The sequence below is a fragment of the Elephas maximus genome, chromosome 11 (assembly GCF_024166365.1).
Source record: "Elephas maximus indicus isolate mEleMax1 chromosome 11, mEleMax1 primary haplotype, whole genome shotgun sequence".
Classification (NCBI taxonomy): domain Eukaryota; kingdom Metazoa; phylum Chordata; class Mammalia; order Proboscidea; family Elephantidae; genus Elephas; species Elephas maximus.
Genome location: NC_064829.1, coordinates 104946934 through 104963116, shown reverse-complemented (window position 1 = coordinate 104963116; position 16183 = coordinate 104946934). Strand labels below are relative to the sequence as shown.

General features: G+C 55.8%; 1 protein-coding gene across 1 annotated transcript; it reads left to right on the top strand.

Annotated features, from left to right (window-relative positions):
* Positions 1–1476: 1476 nt before the first annotated feature.
* Positions 1477–14263, top strand: BCL3 (BCL3 transcription coactivator). Its single transcript, XM_049901282.1, has 9 exons — positions 1477–1927; positions 3655–3808; positions 8908–9016; positions 9624–9828; positions 9935–10023; positions 10240–10317; positions 11078–11245; positions 11885–12002; positions 12433–14263. Exons 1-9 carry the CDS (start codon positions 1672–1674, stop codon positions 12618–12620), a joined length of 1365 nt encoding a protein of 454 aa, XP_049757239.1. The 5' UTR covers positions 1477–1671; the 3' UTR covers positions 12621–14263.
* The last annotated feature ends 1920 nt before the right edge of the window (positions 14264–16183 follow it).

Genomic DNA, 16183 nt, shown 5'->3' with positions numbered 1-16183 from the left:
TACATCTGAGCCCACATCCCAGGTTAACCATCCACTGGGGTGAGGCCCGTCCTGGCCAAAGTCCCTTCCCAGCGCCGGGGCCCACACCCACTTTCACGGTCCTAGGGAGATGCTTCCGGGGAGACAGAGACAAGATCAGGCAGAGATGGAGACCCAGACAGTGCCATAGGGTCGCAAAAGACAGAGACAAAAGAGACGTGGGCCGGGCCAGTGACAATGTGAGGGGACAAGGGAGGCCAGGGATAGAGGTACGGGGTTGACAGAACCAGGGAGACCCCGCATGCCGCCTTGGCAGATCCGGGGCGCAGCCCCCATCCCCTGCCCCCCTGGGTCCGCAAGCCCTCCCCCTCTGCCTCCCTGGCCTCATTGACCGGGACTCAACCCCAGCGGCGGCCCCGCCCCCAGGGAAATCCGGGAAAGCCCCGGCCGCCGAGCCCCTCCCCCGGGCGGGGCGAGAGGAGGAAGGGACAGGGAGGGGACAGGAGAGGAGACGAGGAAGGGGCTGCCTCTGTCCCCTCCCTCCCCGGCAGCTCTGGCGGGTCTGAGTCATGCCCCCGACCCGCTCGGCTGGTTCCCCACGAACCAGCCCCTCCCCGGTGGGAGGGGAAAGTGGGGGCACTGAGGGGAGTCAGACTGCCTCTCCCCTCCTGGGCCTAGTCCTTGGTCGCTTTGTCTCTGGCCTACTGGTCTCTTCTTATTTCTCGATCTCTCTCTTCCTCTGTCTTCTTTGATCTCCATGTCTCTCTCTGTGTGCACCTGAGATTCTTCGAGAACACACCCTGTGCCCCCTGGGCCGGGCTAGGTTCAGGGACCCCGCACGGAGGAACACATTTAATGTTTCTCCATGCACCCCACGCCACCCCAGTCACAATTGGTACGTGGGGGCAGGGGAGGGTCAAGGAAGAGTTCCTGAGTGCGTGCTGAGCTCCAGCCCCTGCCCTGGGTGCGCCTTTTCACTCCCACAAAGGAGGAAACGGCTGGGAGAGGGAAGTGCCTGGTCAAGGTCAGCCAGGGAGGAAGTGGGAGTCAAGATTCGAACTTGCGTCCTAGCGACACCAGGGCTTCTTGCAATTGCTTTCCAGGGGGAGACAGAGACAGAGATAAAAACCGAGAGGCAGTTTTTTTTTTTTTTTAGCGAGATAGTACGCGACACAAAGGGACTATAGAGAGAGATAGAGATACAAAAAAAAAAGTGACAGACTGAGACTCTGAGACACCTATTAACAGGGAAGAGAATCATTGACAGAGACTCGGAGAGGCCGAGATATAGAGACATAGCCAGAGAGACAAAAACACAGAGCCAGACATTGAGAGGCCCGCAGCCGCAGGGCTGGGGGTACCTTCTAACCCCAGCCTCCTGCGAGGCGGAGTCGCCGGGACGCCGGGGCCGAGAGGGGGCGGGCGCGGGGCGCGGCGAGGGCGGGGCGCGCGGCGGCTGCACCGCGGGGCGGCGGGAGCGCAGCGGGTCCAGGAAACCCCTGGGACGGACGGGTGGCCCCGGGGGGGCCGGGGGCGGGGAGGCGGGCGGCCGGCACCGCCCCGGCCGACAAAAGTCCCTTCAGTTCAGCCGGCGGCAGGGGAAGTCCCGGCGCTCGGAGAAACCAACCCTCCGGTGCCGCCGAGCAGAGCCGCGCTCCGGCCGCCCGTTCGGCCGCCGTCGCCGGCGGCCCCATGCCCCGATGCCCCTCGGGGGCCATGGACGAGGGGCCCGTGGACCTGCGCACCCGGCCCAAGGCCGCTGGACCCCCTGGCGCAGCGCTGCCGCTCCGCAAGCGCCCGCTGCGCGCGCCCTCCCCGGAGCCCGCCGCCCCCCAAGCAGCCGCGGGCCCTGGGGTCCCCCCGGAGTCCCTCTGTTGCGGCCCCGAGGCGCCAGTCGTCCCTGGACCCCCCCACGGCCTGCACCGGCCGGAGGCGCTTTACTACCAGGGTGAGTGGACCCGGCGAATCAGGGCCAGGTGGGGGTTGCACAGGGCGTAGGGTCGTCCCTAGGGCCGTGTGCAGAGCTCAGGACAAGTATATGGAGTCCCGGGGAGCTGGGGGACAGGAGTACAGAACCCAAAGTTCCAGGGACACAGATATGGAGGTCCCAGGGAGCTGGGGGGCAGGGGAGCTGGGGTGGCACAGATATGGGGAGCCAAGGTATAGTGCTTAGCAATACATATATGGGGGTCTCATATGGGGGTCTTGGGGAGTCAGAAGGTAGAGTCTGGGGTCCCAGGGACACAGATAGATATGACGGTCCCATAACTACAAAATCTCAAGAACTCAGATAATCTAAGGTTATGAGGAGTCAGGGCCTGGACCTAAGAAACTTCGGTTCCTGGGATCCAGATATGTGGGGTCAAAAGCAATCTAGGGAACAGAGACTGGGGTTCTAAGGAGGCAGATATTAGAGGTCCTGGGATGTCAAAATTTCAGGTACCCAGATATCAGAAGACATGAGGAATTAGGATAGCTGAGTTTGGGGTTCTGAGTACCCCACTATCTGGGATCCCAGGGATCCAAGGAAACACCGGAATTCCAGGGACCCAGATACTGGAGGTTCAAGGAGCCAGAGGGACAGAGAACCAGGGTTCTGGACACCCAGTTATGTGTGGTCACAAGTGATCAGGGTCCCATCTGGGTCACAAGGGCAGGGTGTGGGTACAGAGGGTTCTTGGAATGGGCGGCAGGACTGAGGAATTCTGGGACTCAAGGATTTAGGGCCAGGATGAGAGATTCAGGGGTCTCCAGAAAAAGGCACCAGAGACCTAAGGCCTGGTATTGGATATGCAGGGACCTGGAAGCTTGGGGGTCCAGGAATGGAGGGTCCCCAAGGATAAGGGAATATCAGAGAAGGTCATGCGCCAATCTCCCCATCCCGTCTGCATTACCCACTGTGCCCATGTCACCATTCCCCAAGTGACCCCAAAAGCTGCAGAGAGCCCAGATTTGCCCCCTCCCCAAACCTTAGCCAAGTTTCTGCACCTTCCACTCCATCAGAGTGCAACAGATAAAGAGGCTCAAGCTGTGCATCAGAAAGCCTGGCACTGCCTCCCCACCCTTTCCCATTCCCTGGGTGTGAACCTGGGCCTCAGTTTTTCCCATCTGTGCAATGGGTGGATGTGGATTAGACTGCTGCCATGGATAAGTCGGAATTGACTTGAAGGCAACAGGTTTGTTTTTTTATGGTCCCTTCCAACCATTGAATCTGGACAGGCTTCTGATGCCACCCCCTCTTACCCTCTGACCCTCTCCTCTCCTCTCCCCAAACCTTCTACACATACACCCCACACTCTTTGCCCAGTTCTCCATCCATTCCTTATCTCTCTTGGCCATAAATTCACTTAGCAAACAGGCCCTGGCGTTTCCCTGCTGGATGATGTTGGGGGATTGGTCCACACCCTTAAGGGATTCTTTTTCTAGCAGGAGATGAGATTCAGTTAAATGACAATGAGGGTGACCAAGACTGGGGGTGTTATGGAAGCCAGAAGGGAGGGATGGGGAAAGGGGGTTTGTCTTGGCCTTGTCCTGGGACTTGAGGACCCAGTATGAGATTGCAGAAAAACTGGAGATGAAAGTCAGACTGCACTGCAAAGCCAAGAGATGGGGAGTGGGTTAAGGGTCTCTGGGCTTGGCCTCACCTACATCTTTTCTCTGTTCCCCACTACCCAGGACCTTTACTACCCCTGTACTCCACCCCAACCATGGGCTCCCCCTTTCCACTGCTAAGCTTGCCTGCCCCCCTGTACCCCATCATGTGCTCAGTGGAACACCCCCTGTCAGCCGACATCGCCATGGCCACCCGTGCAGATGAGGACGGAGACACGTAAGTGACAGTCCCCCACTAATGGAGGGCAGGTAGGGAGGCCAGCCCTCCACCCACCTCACCCACAACACACGGGCACTCAGCTTGGGCTTTTGCATCACCAGGACCTGAGTTAGAATCCCATCTCCACTGCTAGCTGGGTGACCTTGAGCAAGGCCCTTCCCCTCTCTGAGCCTCAGTTTCCTCTAAAAAATGGGTACCCTGACAGCAGTTCCTCCTTAGAACTGTTTTTGGAATCAGAGGCTTCCAATTTTTTTATCACAACTCAAAAGTAAGAAATGCATTTCAGTGATTGATTTATTACATGAATTATACATGTAAAGCTCCTAGCACTGGGCCTGGTATATTGTAAGTGCTCAATGTTGTTAGTTGCCATCGACTTGATTCCAACTCATGTGTGCAGAGCAGAACTGCTCCATTGGATTTTCAAGGCCGTGACCTTTTGGAAGCAGACCACCGGGTCTGTCTTCCAAGTTGCCTCTGGGTGGGTTTGAACCACCAACCTTTTGGCTAGTAGTCAAGCACTTAATGGTTTGTACCACCTGGGGACTCCTTATGTGCTCAATAAGTGTATATTATTATTACTGCTACTTTATATCAAATCCAGCATGCCCATAATACATACCCACAGATACTTGAACTAAAAATTGCACAAAACAAAACAATATTCATCCAAACTCCATAGGATCTACTTTGATGTTTTCTATCCTAGTCTGTTTCATTGTTTTTCTGCTGGCCACAATCCACTAAATTAATTTGAAGACCCCCTAAATTTCACAACCCCCATGCTTTTTCACCTGCAATTGGAAGAAAGTTCCAGCTTTCATGAGTCTGCTGTGCAATCCTGCAGGGAGAATTTAGCCCTATACCATCAATACACTTGACCATCATGATTACTGGTATTCTGTCCACCTAGGTTTGAATCTCAGCTGGCCACTTTCTCACCCCCCTGTGCCTCAGTTTCTCCATTTAAAAAAAAAAAAACCCAGGAACCATAAATGTGTGAGGATCTCTGTGAGGAAGAAATGAGATTATTTCTAGAAACTGCCCATCTGGGAATTGGTTTTGGGGACTGGAAACCACACATAGGCTGAACAGGCCCATTTCTGCAGGATGGAAGACCACCGCTGGTCTACTGGGTGACTTCACCTCCCTGAGCCTCAGTTTCCCTGTCTGGAAATCAGGACTCATAACAGCCCCTCTCGCAATTAGGATTCAGTGCAATGGTGTACACATATGGTGCAGAGAACAGGGCCTGGCAACACAGTAACCACTCAATACGTGGGAGTTGGTGTTGACTGAACAGAGGTCCCAGTAGTCGTGGGTAGTTATGGGCCATCCCTGTGAGGCGAAGCAGGAGAAAGTGTTGGAGATCTAAAGAGCTCAACAAAACCTTGTTCCCCGCCTAGGCTCAGTGCCCCTGGGGGTCATCTTGTATCTGCCCCCAGGGGTGACCTGTTGTGGCCTGTGAAAGCAGTCTCCAGCCCTAGACCCGCGCCCCACCCGCCCTCCCCCCAACGCAAACACTTCTGCCTCAGCTGCCTGTTGGGGGAAATCCCTTCCCGCAGAACTTGACCGCAGCCCAGCTGCTCTGCCTCCCCCCACGTCAGCACCCCGTCACTCACTAGCAACCTTCCCCCTCCTGACTCTCCCTCAAACCTTAACCCCTTCCGCTGGGGCCGAGACTTTACCGGAACGGGCAGCTGTCCCAGCCCCAGACTGCGCCTTGGCCCCACTTAAAGCTTGGGGAGGGGGGCGGCGGGGGAGGAGAGGGCTGGGACCTTGTCTGAGTCCCCCAGTTAGCAATGGTTGGGACGCTGGACTTCTAGGTCTTCAGGGGAACAAGAGTCTCACGGTATCTGAACCCCCCTCCCCCCCCCAGAGGTCAGGGGACATGTTGTGAATCCCAGAGAGCAGAGGTTGGAGTGCTGTACTCCTGGATCCCCAAGGAGGTTAAGGAACATGATGACGAACTCCGAGGGGGCCTAGAGGCAGGGCCCAGTGCAAATGATTGTGTAGGATCCCTTGTTCAAAAAGAATTTCAAGGCAGCTGCAGCAGAGCATTAAAACAAGCGTGGGCCCTTCTAAGCGTGGGGCCCTGTGCAAACTGCACAGATCGCATTCCTGTGAAGGCGGCCCTGCTAGGGGCCTGGAAGTCTGTGACCCCAAAGGGGCAACGATTGGGGCACTGCATTCCTGGGTCCCCAAGGGGACAAGGAACACGGTAGAGGGCAGCTTAGGGACCCAGAGCTCGGAGGGTCCAGGGTCTGTAAGTTCGAGTCCCCAAAGAAGAATTGGGGTGCTGTATTCCTGGCTCTCAAGAGATTTGGGGAATGCCAGGATATGGAGTAGGGAGCCAGTGGGAGTCTGAATCCTGAAGGTTGGGGTGCCAGAGGGGCCCAGGGTTGGAGGATTTGGGTTCTGTCCTCTAGGGAAGCCACATCTCCTTGGCATGGGCTCCTACCCCCTTCCTGGCCCCATTCAGGATGGAAGTTGGGGTGCCGAGGGTGGCCGGGTTAGACCTCGGCGGGACAGGCTTCCCTCCCCCGGGAGCAGGAAGCGGAGCCCCGCCCAACAGACCTGTTACTGGAAGTCCGAGGGCTGGGCCGCCCCTCCCGTCCCCACTTCCTCCAGCCCCGCCCCACCCCCTGCGGCCCGTGCGCGTTTATGGGAACTAGGGCCTGGACGGTTTCTCTGAAATCATTCGCTCCCTCTGCCCTCACTTAACCCCGCCCGCCCCGCGAGGGACCCTGGCCGGGAGTCCTGGGAGGTGTAGGGAGGGGACGGAGCCCTTCACAGGGACCGCCCACCCAGGCCCGGCCCCTCCCCCAACATTTCCCTTTTAAATCTGACTTTCACCAGTCAGGATCCAGTTTCAGCGTTTCACCTGCCATAGTCTTTCCTGGGAGGTGGACGCTAATTGTGGGCTATAACTTAACTTTAAAAAAAACAAAAAAAAAAAAACCATTGCCGTGGAGTCGATTTCGACTCACGGCGACCCCATGTGTTACAGAGTAGAATTGCTCCATAGAGTTTTCTGGGCAGAAGCAGACCGCCAGGCCTTTCTTCAGCACAGTTGGGTGGTTTTGAACTGTCAGCCTGTAGGTTAGCAGTTAAGCGCACCATTTGCACCACCTCAGGGCTGCACTTTATCGAGGAGAAAACAGGTTCGAAGGACCCCATGACTTTGCCCCAGCATTCACAGGTAGGAAGGAAGCTCCATTTGCAACCCTGGCCCACCTACCACCAGAAACCCCCTGGGCTGCAGGATGTCTGAGCCTCCATCAGAATCACCTAGGGAACTGGCTTAAAATGTAGATCCTGGATTTTGCTTTGGACAGTCGTCAGAACCAGAACCGATAAAGTAGTTGATCTAGTAACTTTGCGAACATTAAAGAAAAGCTGTCAGGCCTGTGTAGCCCTCAACTCTGATGTCCCCAGCCCCATGCACATGCACGCCTGTGCGCACACATGCTCTCCAACACACACAATCTTCCCAGATTGCCTTTTGCTCTAAATGACTGTTTGAGGTTCAGGTCCCTGGGAGGTAAGCAGGAAGTCTATTGGGGAGTACTTTCAGAATCAACACCCATGGGGATGATGGAAGCAGGACTGGGGACCACACAGAGGGAGAAATTGAGCTGTGGTGCAGCCTCAACAAAGTCTCAGCTCTCCCACAGGGAACACTGAAGCAGGGATGGCCTTCAAAGTTGGGCCCAGAGGCCGGGCCTTATTGACCAGCCATTGGATACCCTTGGATCATGGCTGCCCATCCCTTCCAGGGGGGCGCGACCCTGGGCAAGCATCTCTCTTCAGCCAAGGGTGATTCCCAGAAAGCGCTGAGAGCTGCTGACCTTCCCAGAAGCTGAGGGAATGGGGTCCTTCAGTCTTGAAGGGAACCCTGGGCTGCACAGCCCAGCGTCCATAACCATGACCCATCTCAGTTTGTTCCCAGCTCCTTTTAGGCAAAGTTCTCTGTCCACTTATGTACTCAGTCCTGAACTTGATATACAGACACCACTGAAACAGCCCTTGATAGCATCTAGCTTATCCCCACTCATTTCACAGAAAACTGTGGTCCACAGACGGGCTCACCAACTCGAAGGATGGCCAGGGTGATCGTTGAGATGGAATTACTTACTCAGCACACGTTTAGGGGTCACCAACGCAGAGCCAGGCACGGTCCTAGGCACTGGGCAGTGAACCAGATAGACAACCCTCTGCCCTGGTGGAGCTGACATTCTAGTGGGGGAGCTTCAGACAGGAAACAAGTCAGTGGTACAATGCCAGGTGATGTGGAGGAAAATCAAGCTGGGTAAGGTGGAGGGGAAGTGAACCCTGTCTTGCCATTTTAACAAAGCCTGAGCAAGGAAAAGCAAAAAAAAAAAAGTTGCTATCAAGTCGATTCCAACTCATGGCAACCCCACGTGTTATGGAGTAGAGCTGCTCCATAGGGTTTTCTTGGCTGTAATATTTACAGAAGCAGATTGCCAGGACTTTTCTTCCGAGGTGCCACTGGGGGGTTCCAATCACCAACCTTCAGGTTAGCTGTTAAGTGCAAACTGTTTGCATCACCCAGGGACCTCTTGAGGAGTACAAGCCCTGCAGATATGTGGGGGAATGTTCCAGGCAGAGGGAACAGCCAGTGCAAAGGCCTGAAGAGGTGCACATGCTTGGTATATTTGAGGAACACAAGGAGACCAGCGTGGCCAGAGCAGGGTGTGGAGAACAAAGGAGATGAGGTCAAAGGGCACTGGAGACAGGCCTAACAAGATCACATGGGGCCTTGTGAGCCACAGGAGCTCAAAGTTCTGGGTAGAAGATGGACGTAACCTGATTTAGGTTCTAAAAGGGTCCCCCTGGCTAGTGCATAGGCAACAGACCTGTAGGGCTGGTGTGGAAGCAGCAAGGCCAGTGAGGAGAGGACTAGAATAATCCAGGAGGAAGACAATGGTTGCTCAACCAGGGTGGAGGGCATGGGGAGAAGTGGTTGGATTCTGCAGATTTCCAAAGTAGCCAACACACCTTGAAGTTAGCACAGCCAAGAGACTGGGGTGAGAGGCGACCATTCCTCACACCTGTGATTCTTCCCCCTCTAGGCCCCTCCACATTGCCGTGGTGCAGGGCAACCTGCCGGCCGTGCACCGGCTGGTCAATCTCTTCCAGCACGGGGGCCGGGAGCTGGACATCTATAACAACCTACGGCAGGTGAGCTTGGGGGTGGGGGCCTGGACTCCTGGGTCTGAGGAAAGAGAGGTCTGGGGACAGGGGCCTGGATTCCTGTGTCCGAGGCAGGAGGGGTCTGTCTGGGAGCTGAACTCCTGGGTCTGATGGAGGAAGGACCTGCCTGGGGGCCTGGGTTCCTAGGTCTAAGGGAAGAGGGGGCAGGGGGCCAGGGTTCCTGTGTCTTGAGAGAGGGGTGTTCAGACTACTGGGTCTGAGGGAGCAGGGACCTGACTTGGGGCCTGGATTCCTGGGTCTAAGGGAGAAGGGGACAGGAGGCTGGGACTCCCGGGTCCAGGAGCGGGCTGGAACCCCAGACTTTTAGTTGTAAGCAGGAAGCTGCCCCAGACTCCTGGGTGTGAGGGAGGAGGGGACTGGGGACCCAGAATCCGGATTGTGGGGTAAGAGGAGGCTGGAAGCCCAGCCTTCTGAGTTCTAAGGGAGGAAGAGCTGGGGGGCTCTGACTTGAACCTGAAGGAGGTGCCCCAGACTTCTGGTTATGGGTTGCTAGGGGTCAGGCTTTGGAAATTTTAGGAAGGTAGGACTGGAACTCTGGGCAGAGCATGGGTCCCTCATAGCCGCTATCCTCTAGACACCGCTGCACCTGGCAGTGATCACCACGCTGCCATCCGTGGTTCGGTTGTTGGTGATGGCCGGCGCCAGCCCCATGGCGCTGGACCGCCACGGTCAGACGGCAGCTCACCTGGCGTGCGAACACCGCAGTCCCACCTGCTTGCGGGCCCTGCTGGACAGTGCAGCCCCGGGCACCGTGGACCTGGAGGCCCGCAATTATGATGGTGAGTATGGCGAGCGGGGGTGGCTGTCGCCAGGACCTGGAGTCCAGCCGGGGCTGCAAGGTCCCGGGCCCGAGGTTGACTGAGCCCCCCCCCACCCCGCCCTCAGGGCTCACCGCCCTGCACGTGGCGGTGAACACCGAGTGCCACGAAGCCGTGTTGCTGCTGCTGGAGCGTGGCGCCGATATCGACGCCGTGGTGAGCATGCGCTGACCGGGGTTGGTGCCAAGAGAGGCAGGGGTGGGGCTTTACTCGGAAGGGGCGGGCACATGGGTGGAGCTTGCGTGAGAGCGCGCGAGTGGGCGGGGCTTGAAGGAGCTTGCGGGACACCAAGGCTGGACCAGGCGGGTCGGATGCTGGCGTCTAGCTGGACAGAAATTGGAGAAGCTCAGAGACCCTTCCTTCCTGCCACAGGACATTAAGAGCGGTCGCTCCCCTCTCATCCACGCCGTGGAAAACAACAGCCTTAGCATGGTGCAACTGCTACTGCAGGTGGGTACGGCCCCCTCCTTAGTCTCTCGCCCACCCTCTTCTCTGGGCCCCCGCCCGGCCCTGACCCCGCCTTCCAGTTCTGGCTAGTTCTCCGTTTCGAGCTCTGCTTCCCAGCTCTGATCCTCCTCTAGGGCTCGTCCCTTAACTCCCTGAATTCCCTCCCCTGGCTGCGACCCCGTGCAGGGCTCTCTTCCACTCCTCCTCCGCCCCCACAACGCCCCAGGCCCCTCCCTGCGATGGTTTTTCCGACTCCGGCTACAGGCTTTGACCTTGTCCCTTCACTGACCCTCCGCCCTGACTCCACCCTCGATCTGGCCAAGACTCTGGACCCTCCCCTTATCTGACCGCCCCTGCTTCGGCCAGGTCCGCCCGCTCCAGCTTTGATTGGTTCAGCGCCGCCCGCCCAATCCCCTCTGGGCTGCTCTTAGTTCTAGCGACAACCCTCCTATGACCCCACCCCAGCCCGATATGGCTCCGCCCCGGTTCCCTCTTCCGCCCCTCGCTCAAGCGGCTCGGGCAACGCCGGTCTAGGAGCCCGCCCACGACAACTGTCCCTGGCCCGCTGCTAGTTTTGGCCACGCCCTCGTGTAACCACACCCACCCGGCTGGCCACGCCCCCGGCCTGGCCTGCGCCCTGGGCCCTGCCACTCTCCCAAGACCCGCCCTTCTGTGGGCCACGGCCTATCCACCGTGTCTGGCCCAGGTCTGTCCCACTCCTGCGGGTTCTGGCCCGTTCTAACCCGCCCCTTCCGCCCAGCAGCACGGCGCCAACGTGAACGCGCAAATGTATTCCGGCAGCTCGGCGCTGCACTCGGCGTCCGGCCGCGGGCTCCTCCCGCTGGTGCGCACGCTGGTCCGCAGCGGCGCTGACAGCGGCCTCAAGAACTGCCACAACGACACGCCGCTCATGGTGGCGCGCAGCCGTCGGGTGAGTGTGCGCGCCAGAGGTTGGCCCTTCTGTGAGGGTGGGGGCGCAGGTCCGGGCAGGAGCCTGAGAGGGTGAGAATGTACGGGGGTGTGTGCGTGCCGATGCACACGTGTGTGTGCGGCGGGACAGGTGAGTGGTCATGTGTGTGCAAGGATGCAGGAGTGTGTGTGAAAATGTGTGTTTGGGCCAGTATGGGAGTGTAAGGAGTGGGCGTAGTGGTGCAACGGTTAAGCAGTCCACTCCTAGCCCAGAGGAAGGGCTGGCAGTTTGAACCCACCCAGAGGTACCTCGGAAGACAGGCCTGGCGATCTGCTTCCAAAAGGTCACAGCCTTGACAATCTTCTGGAGCAGTTCTAGTCTGCACACATGGGGTCGCCATGAGTCGGAAATGACACCATGGTAACTAAAAACGAGTGGGCATGTGAATTGGAGGGCGCAAAGGCACTAGTGTGCCTGTGAGCGTGAGTTTTAGAAGTGAAAGGCTGAGGCACAAAGGAAGAAAGTGACTTTCCCATGTCACACACTGAGAAAGAGAGGCTCTGGCATGGAGGCCCTGGACTGACAGACCCCATGAGCAAGAAGAGATGGAGGAGCATGTGGGTAGGGGTGGCTTCCTGGTGATCCCCCATCTTCCCACAGGTCATTGACATTCTGAGGGGGAAGGCCACGCGGCCAGCTCCTCCGCCACAGCCAGAGCCATCTCCTGAGAGGAGTGCCACCACTTCCCCTGAGAGCAGCAGCCACCTCAGCTCCAACGGTGAGACCTCCTCCCAACCCACAGGCTCCTAGTCTCCTCCCTCTGACCCAAGAGTCGGGCCCCCAGCCTTTTCTTCCCTCAGGACTCAGGTGTCCGGGCTGCTGGCTCCTTCCCTCCTCCCTCAAACTCAGAAGTCCAGGACCCAGCCTCCTCCTCCCTCAAACCCAAAAATCCAGCCCTCAGCCCCTTCCTCCCTCACACCCAGGAGTCCAGGCCCCCAGCCCCCTCCTCCCTCACACCCAGGAGTCCAGGCCCCGAGCCCACTCCTCCCTCAGACCCAGGAGTCTAGGACCCAGCCCCTTCTTCCCTCAGACTCAGGAGTCACAGCCCCGAGCCACCTCTTCCTTCAGACCCAGGAGTCCGGGCCTCAGCCCCTTCATGTGTAGATTCAGTTTCTCACTGCTGTCACCCTTCTCTTTTCTCCCCACAGGTCTTCTTTCTGCATCACCATCTTCTTCACCTTCCCAGTCTCCCCCCAAGGACCCCCCTGGATTTCCCATGGTTCCCCCCAATTTCTTCCTTCCTCCTTCATCTCCACCTGCCTTCCTGCCCTTTGCTGGGGTCCTCCGAGCCCCAGGCCGTCCTATACCGCCCTCTCCAGCTCCAGGAGGGAGCTGAGAGGGATGGGGGGGCAGATCTTGGACTCATGAGGAGGGGCCTCCCTGTCCTGTGGGGTCAGCCCTCCTGAAAACTGTGAAGATCTCACTCTGCCCCCCCCCCCCAATCTTTGGGACCAGGATTTGCACAGAGGCACATGCACCTACCCGTAAGTCCCTTCTTCTAAGAGCAGATACTCCCCCATCTCGTCCCCCCACCCAGGACTCTGACCCGGTTATTCTCAGGCACCAGGCCCCTGTCTGGAATTCCACCCAAACGTTCACTTCCTTGTCCTATCCCAGAGTTGGTGGAACCAGAAACAGCCACTCTTCTCTTTCCTGTACCCGGACAGACAAGGAGAGGAGAGATGGGCCGTAGGCGGGCACTGATAACAATGTAAATTATTAGGCATTTTGGTTGGATTTCTTTTGTAATAAACTATTTTTGTACCGTGTCTCTTGCTTAGCTGGGCCTCTCTGAGGAGGTCTGCAGGGAATGTGTTCTGGTGTGCGCACAACTGTACGCTGTATCCAGCCGACCCCGTGAGCGGCTTTGTGAGTCTCAGACTGCAAAGTTAGGGAACAACCCCCAAGACCACTCTCACTCCTGACACCGCTTGCAAGTTCGGGGGTCCCCGAGACCATCTCAGTTTCGATAACTTGCGAGGAGGATTCACGGAATTCACTGAAACCTGTTGTGACCTGTTACTCACCGAGGAAACAAACCAGTTGCCGTCAGGTTCATTCCAACTCGTGGAATCCAACTGTGCTCCGTAGGATTTTCAAAGGTTGACTTTTCAGACGTAGATCACCAGACTTCTCTTCTGAGGTGCCTCTGGGTGGATTTGAACTGCCAACCTTTCCTTTAGTAGCTGAGTGATTAACCATTTGCACCAGCCAGGGACTCACACAAGACACACACACAAAAAGAGTAGCCTTTGAGTTGATTCTGACCCATAGTGGCCCTGCAGGACAGAGTAAAACTGCCCCATAGGGTTCCCAAGGAGCGGCTGGTAGATTCAAACTGAGCCTTGGTTAGCAGCCAACCTCTTAACTACTGCGCTACCAGGGCCCCACTCACAGTTATAGCTTATTCCAACAAAAGGATACAGATTAAAATTAGCGGAGGGAAGAGGCATGCGGGGTGGAGTGCAGGAAAGTCCCACACACGGAGCCTCTAGTAGTCCTGTCCCGTGGAGTCATGGACAGTGCTGTATTTCCCAGAAGAGTGTGTGACAATACAGGCAGAGTATTGCCAACCAGGGAAGCTCACTTGAGCCCTGGTGTCTAGAGTTTTCATTGGGGCTCAGTCGCGTAGACAGGGCTGACTGACCACATGGCTGACCTTTAGTTTCCAGCCCCTCTGGAGGTAGAGTGGATACTGTGTGCCCGAAGCACCAACTATAAATCATATGGTTAGACTGTGCAGTGTGGCCCAAGGCCTCCAGGTAAGGACATTTATCAGGCAGGGCTCAGAGCTCACTTCCCAATAACCCAGGGCTAAGGCTAGCCCTCCTGGTAGTTGTTAGCTTCCATTGAGTTGGGCCCCCCCGCTCGTAGAGGCCCCACGCACAACGGAGTGAAGCACTGCCCAGTACTGTGCCATCCCCATGATGGGTTGCAAATTGAACCTCTGCGATGCATAAGTTTTCATTGGCCAATTTTCAGAAGTAGATTGCCACGCCTTTCCTCCTAGTCCGTCTTGGTCTGGAAGCTCCGCTGAACCCTGTTCGGCATCCCAGAAACGTGCAAGCCCCCACTAACAGACGGGTGGTGGTTTTGCTCGAGGTGCATTGGCCGGGAATGGAACCCAGATCTCCTGCACGGAAGGTGGGAATTCTACCATTGAACCTCCACTGACCTCTGGCCTCTGCCCTCTTCTTGGATGAGGTCATTTCTTTACTACACAAACTAATGATCACATGGCCATGTGTGACTCTAGGACTTCAAGTGTGTTTGGCTTGGAATGTGAGTGTTTTTTACATGATATCACTGCATCATTATGTTCGGGGGTGACTTGGTGTGTGACATCTTTGCAGGGAATCCAGCTGGATTCCATAGTTGATTCTGGGTTTCTGTATGTGTGTGTTTCTAAGGGATTCGGTGGTTTTGGGGTCCTTGTATTACCGAAAGGGATTCCGGGCTAGCACGGTTAAGGCACTCGGCTCTTAACCAAAAGGTTGGAGGTCTAAGTCCACCCAGAGCTACCTCAGAAGAAAGGCCTAGTGATCTACCTCCAAAAAATCTGACATTGAACACCCAATGAAGGACAGTTCTACTGTGGCACACTTGGGGTCACCATGAATCAATTTTGACTTGATGGCAACTGTCTTTTTTTAAATAATTTATTTTCTTGTTGAGAATATACACAAACAATGCATAAAAACATACACCAACTGAAGTTTCTACGTGTCCAATTCAGTGACATTGATTACATTCTTTAAGTTGTGCAACCCTTCCCACCCTCCTTTTCTGAGTTGTCCACCCCAGTTAACATCAACTCACTGCCCCCTAAGGTTCCTATCTAATCCTTTAAGCTGCTGTCGTCAGTTTGATCCCATACAAAAATAGATCTTAAAAGAGCATAAAGCTCAAGGCAGACATTCTTTACTAGGTAAGTTAAACTGTTTTTCTGGTTATAAGAAGACTTCTGGTGATAGTTGTGGTTTAACGTATAAAGATTATTTTAGGGTAATAGTTTTGGGGTTCGTCCAGCCTCCATGGCTCCAGAAAGTCTGGATTCCATGAGAATTTGAAATTCTGTTTTTCATTTTCCCCCTTTTGATCAGGATTCTTCTATAGAATCTTTGCTCAGAATGTTCATTAATGGTAGCCGGGCACCATCCATTTCTTCTGGTCTCATGGCAAAGGAGGCAGGTGTTCATGGAGGCAATTGCCCACACATTCCATATCCCCCTCCTATTCCTGACTCTCCTTCCTCTGTTGCTCCAGGTGAATAGAGACCAGTTGTTATGCCTTGAATGGATGCCTGCAAGCTTTTAAGACCCTGGCTGATAACCGGTTTTTAATTGGTGTTACCAAGACCAACCATGTGGCTGCACGTCGGGTTTCTGTGTGTGTAGCATTTTTGAGTGTTTCTAACTTCGAGACTTGGGGGTCCTCATGTGATGATTTCTGAGTGTCTGACTGTTGTCACATTTTGTGTGACATTTGTCACATTTTGTTCAGTGGCTCTACAGGTTCCAGTAAGTTACTGTCTGTGTTTTGACTCTGTGATGTGACTGTGCAAATTGGGCAGGGTTTGTGTTGGCTGCCACTGTAACAAATCACCACAGTCTTTGTGGCTAACACAACACACATTTATTCTCTTACAGTTCTGGAGGTCAGAAGTCCAAAATTAGGGCCACTGGGCTAAAGTCAAGGTGTCCACAGAGCTGGCTCCTTCTAGAGGCTCCAGGGGAGAATCCATTTCCTTGCCCTGTCCGGCTTCTGGAGGCTGCCCACATTCCTTGGTTTATGAGTCCTCCTTGCATCACTCCAGTCTCTTGTTTCTGTCATCACGTCTCCTACTTCTGTAGTCAAACCTTCCTCTTTTGAGGATACATGTGATTGCATTTAGGGCCC

Excerpts from the sequence above, each read along its gene's own strand:
- BCL3 (XM_049901282.1), top strand. The coding sequence starts at position 1,672 with ATGCCCCGATGCCCCTCGGGGGCCATGGACGAGGGGCCCGTGGACCTG. Across the intron at positions 9,829-9,934 it reads GGAGGCCCGCAATTATGATG|GGCTCACCGCCCTGCACGTG; the intron begins GTGAGTATGGCG and ends CCCCGCCCTCAG. Across the intron at positions 10,024-10,239 it reads GCGCCGATATCGACGCCGTG|GACATTAAGAGCGGTCGCTC; the intron begins GTGAGCATGCGC and ends TTCCTGCCACAG.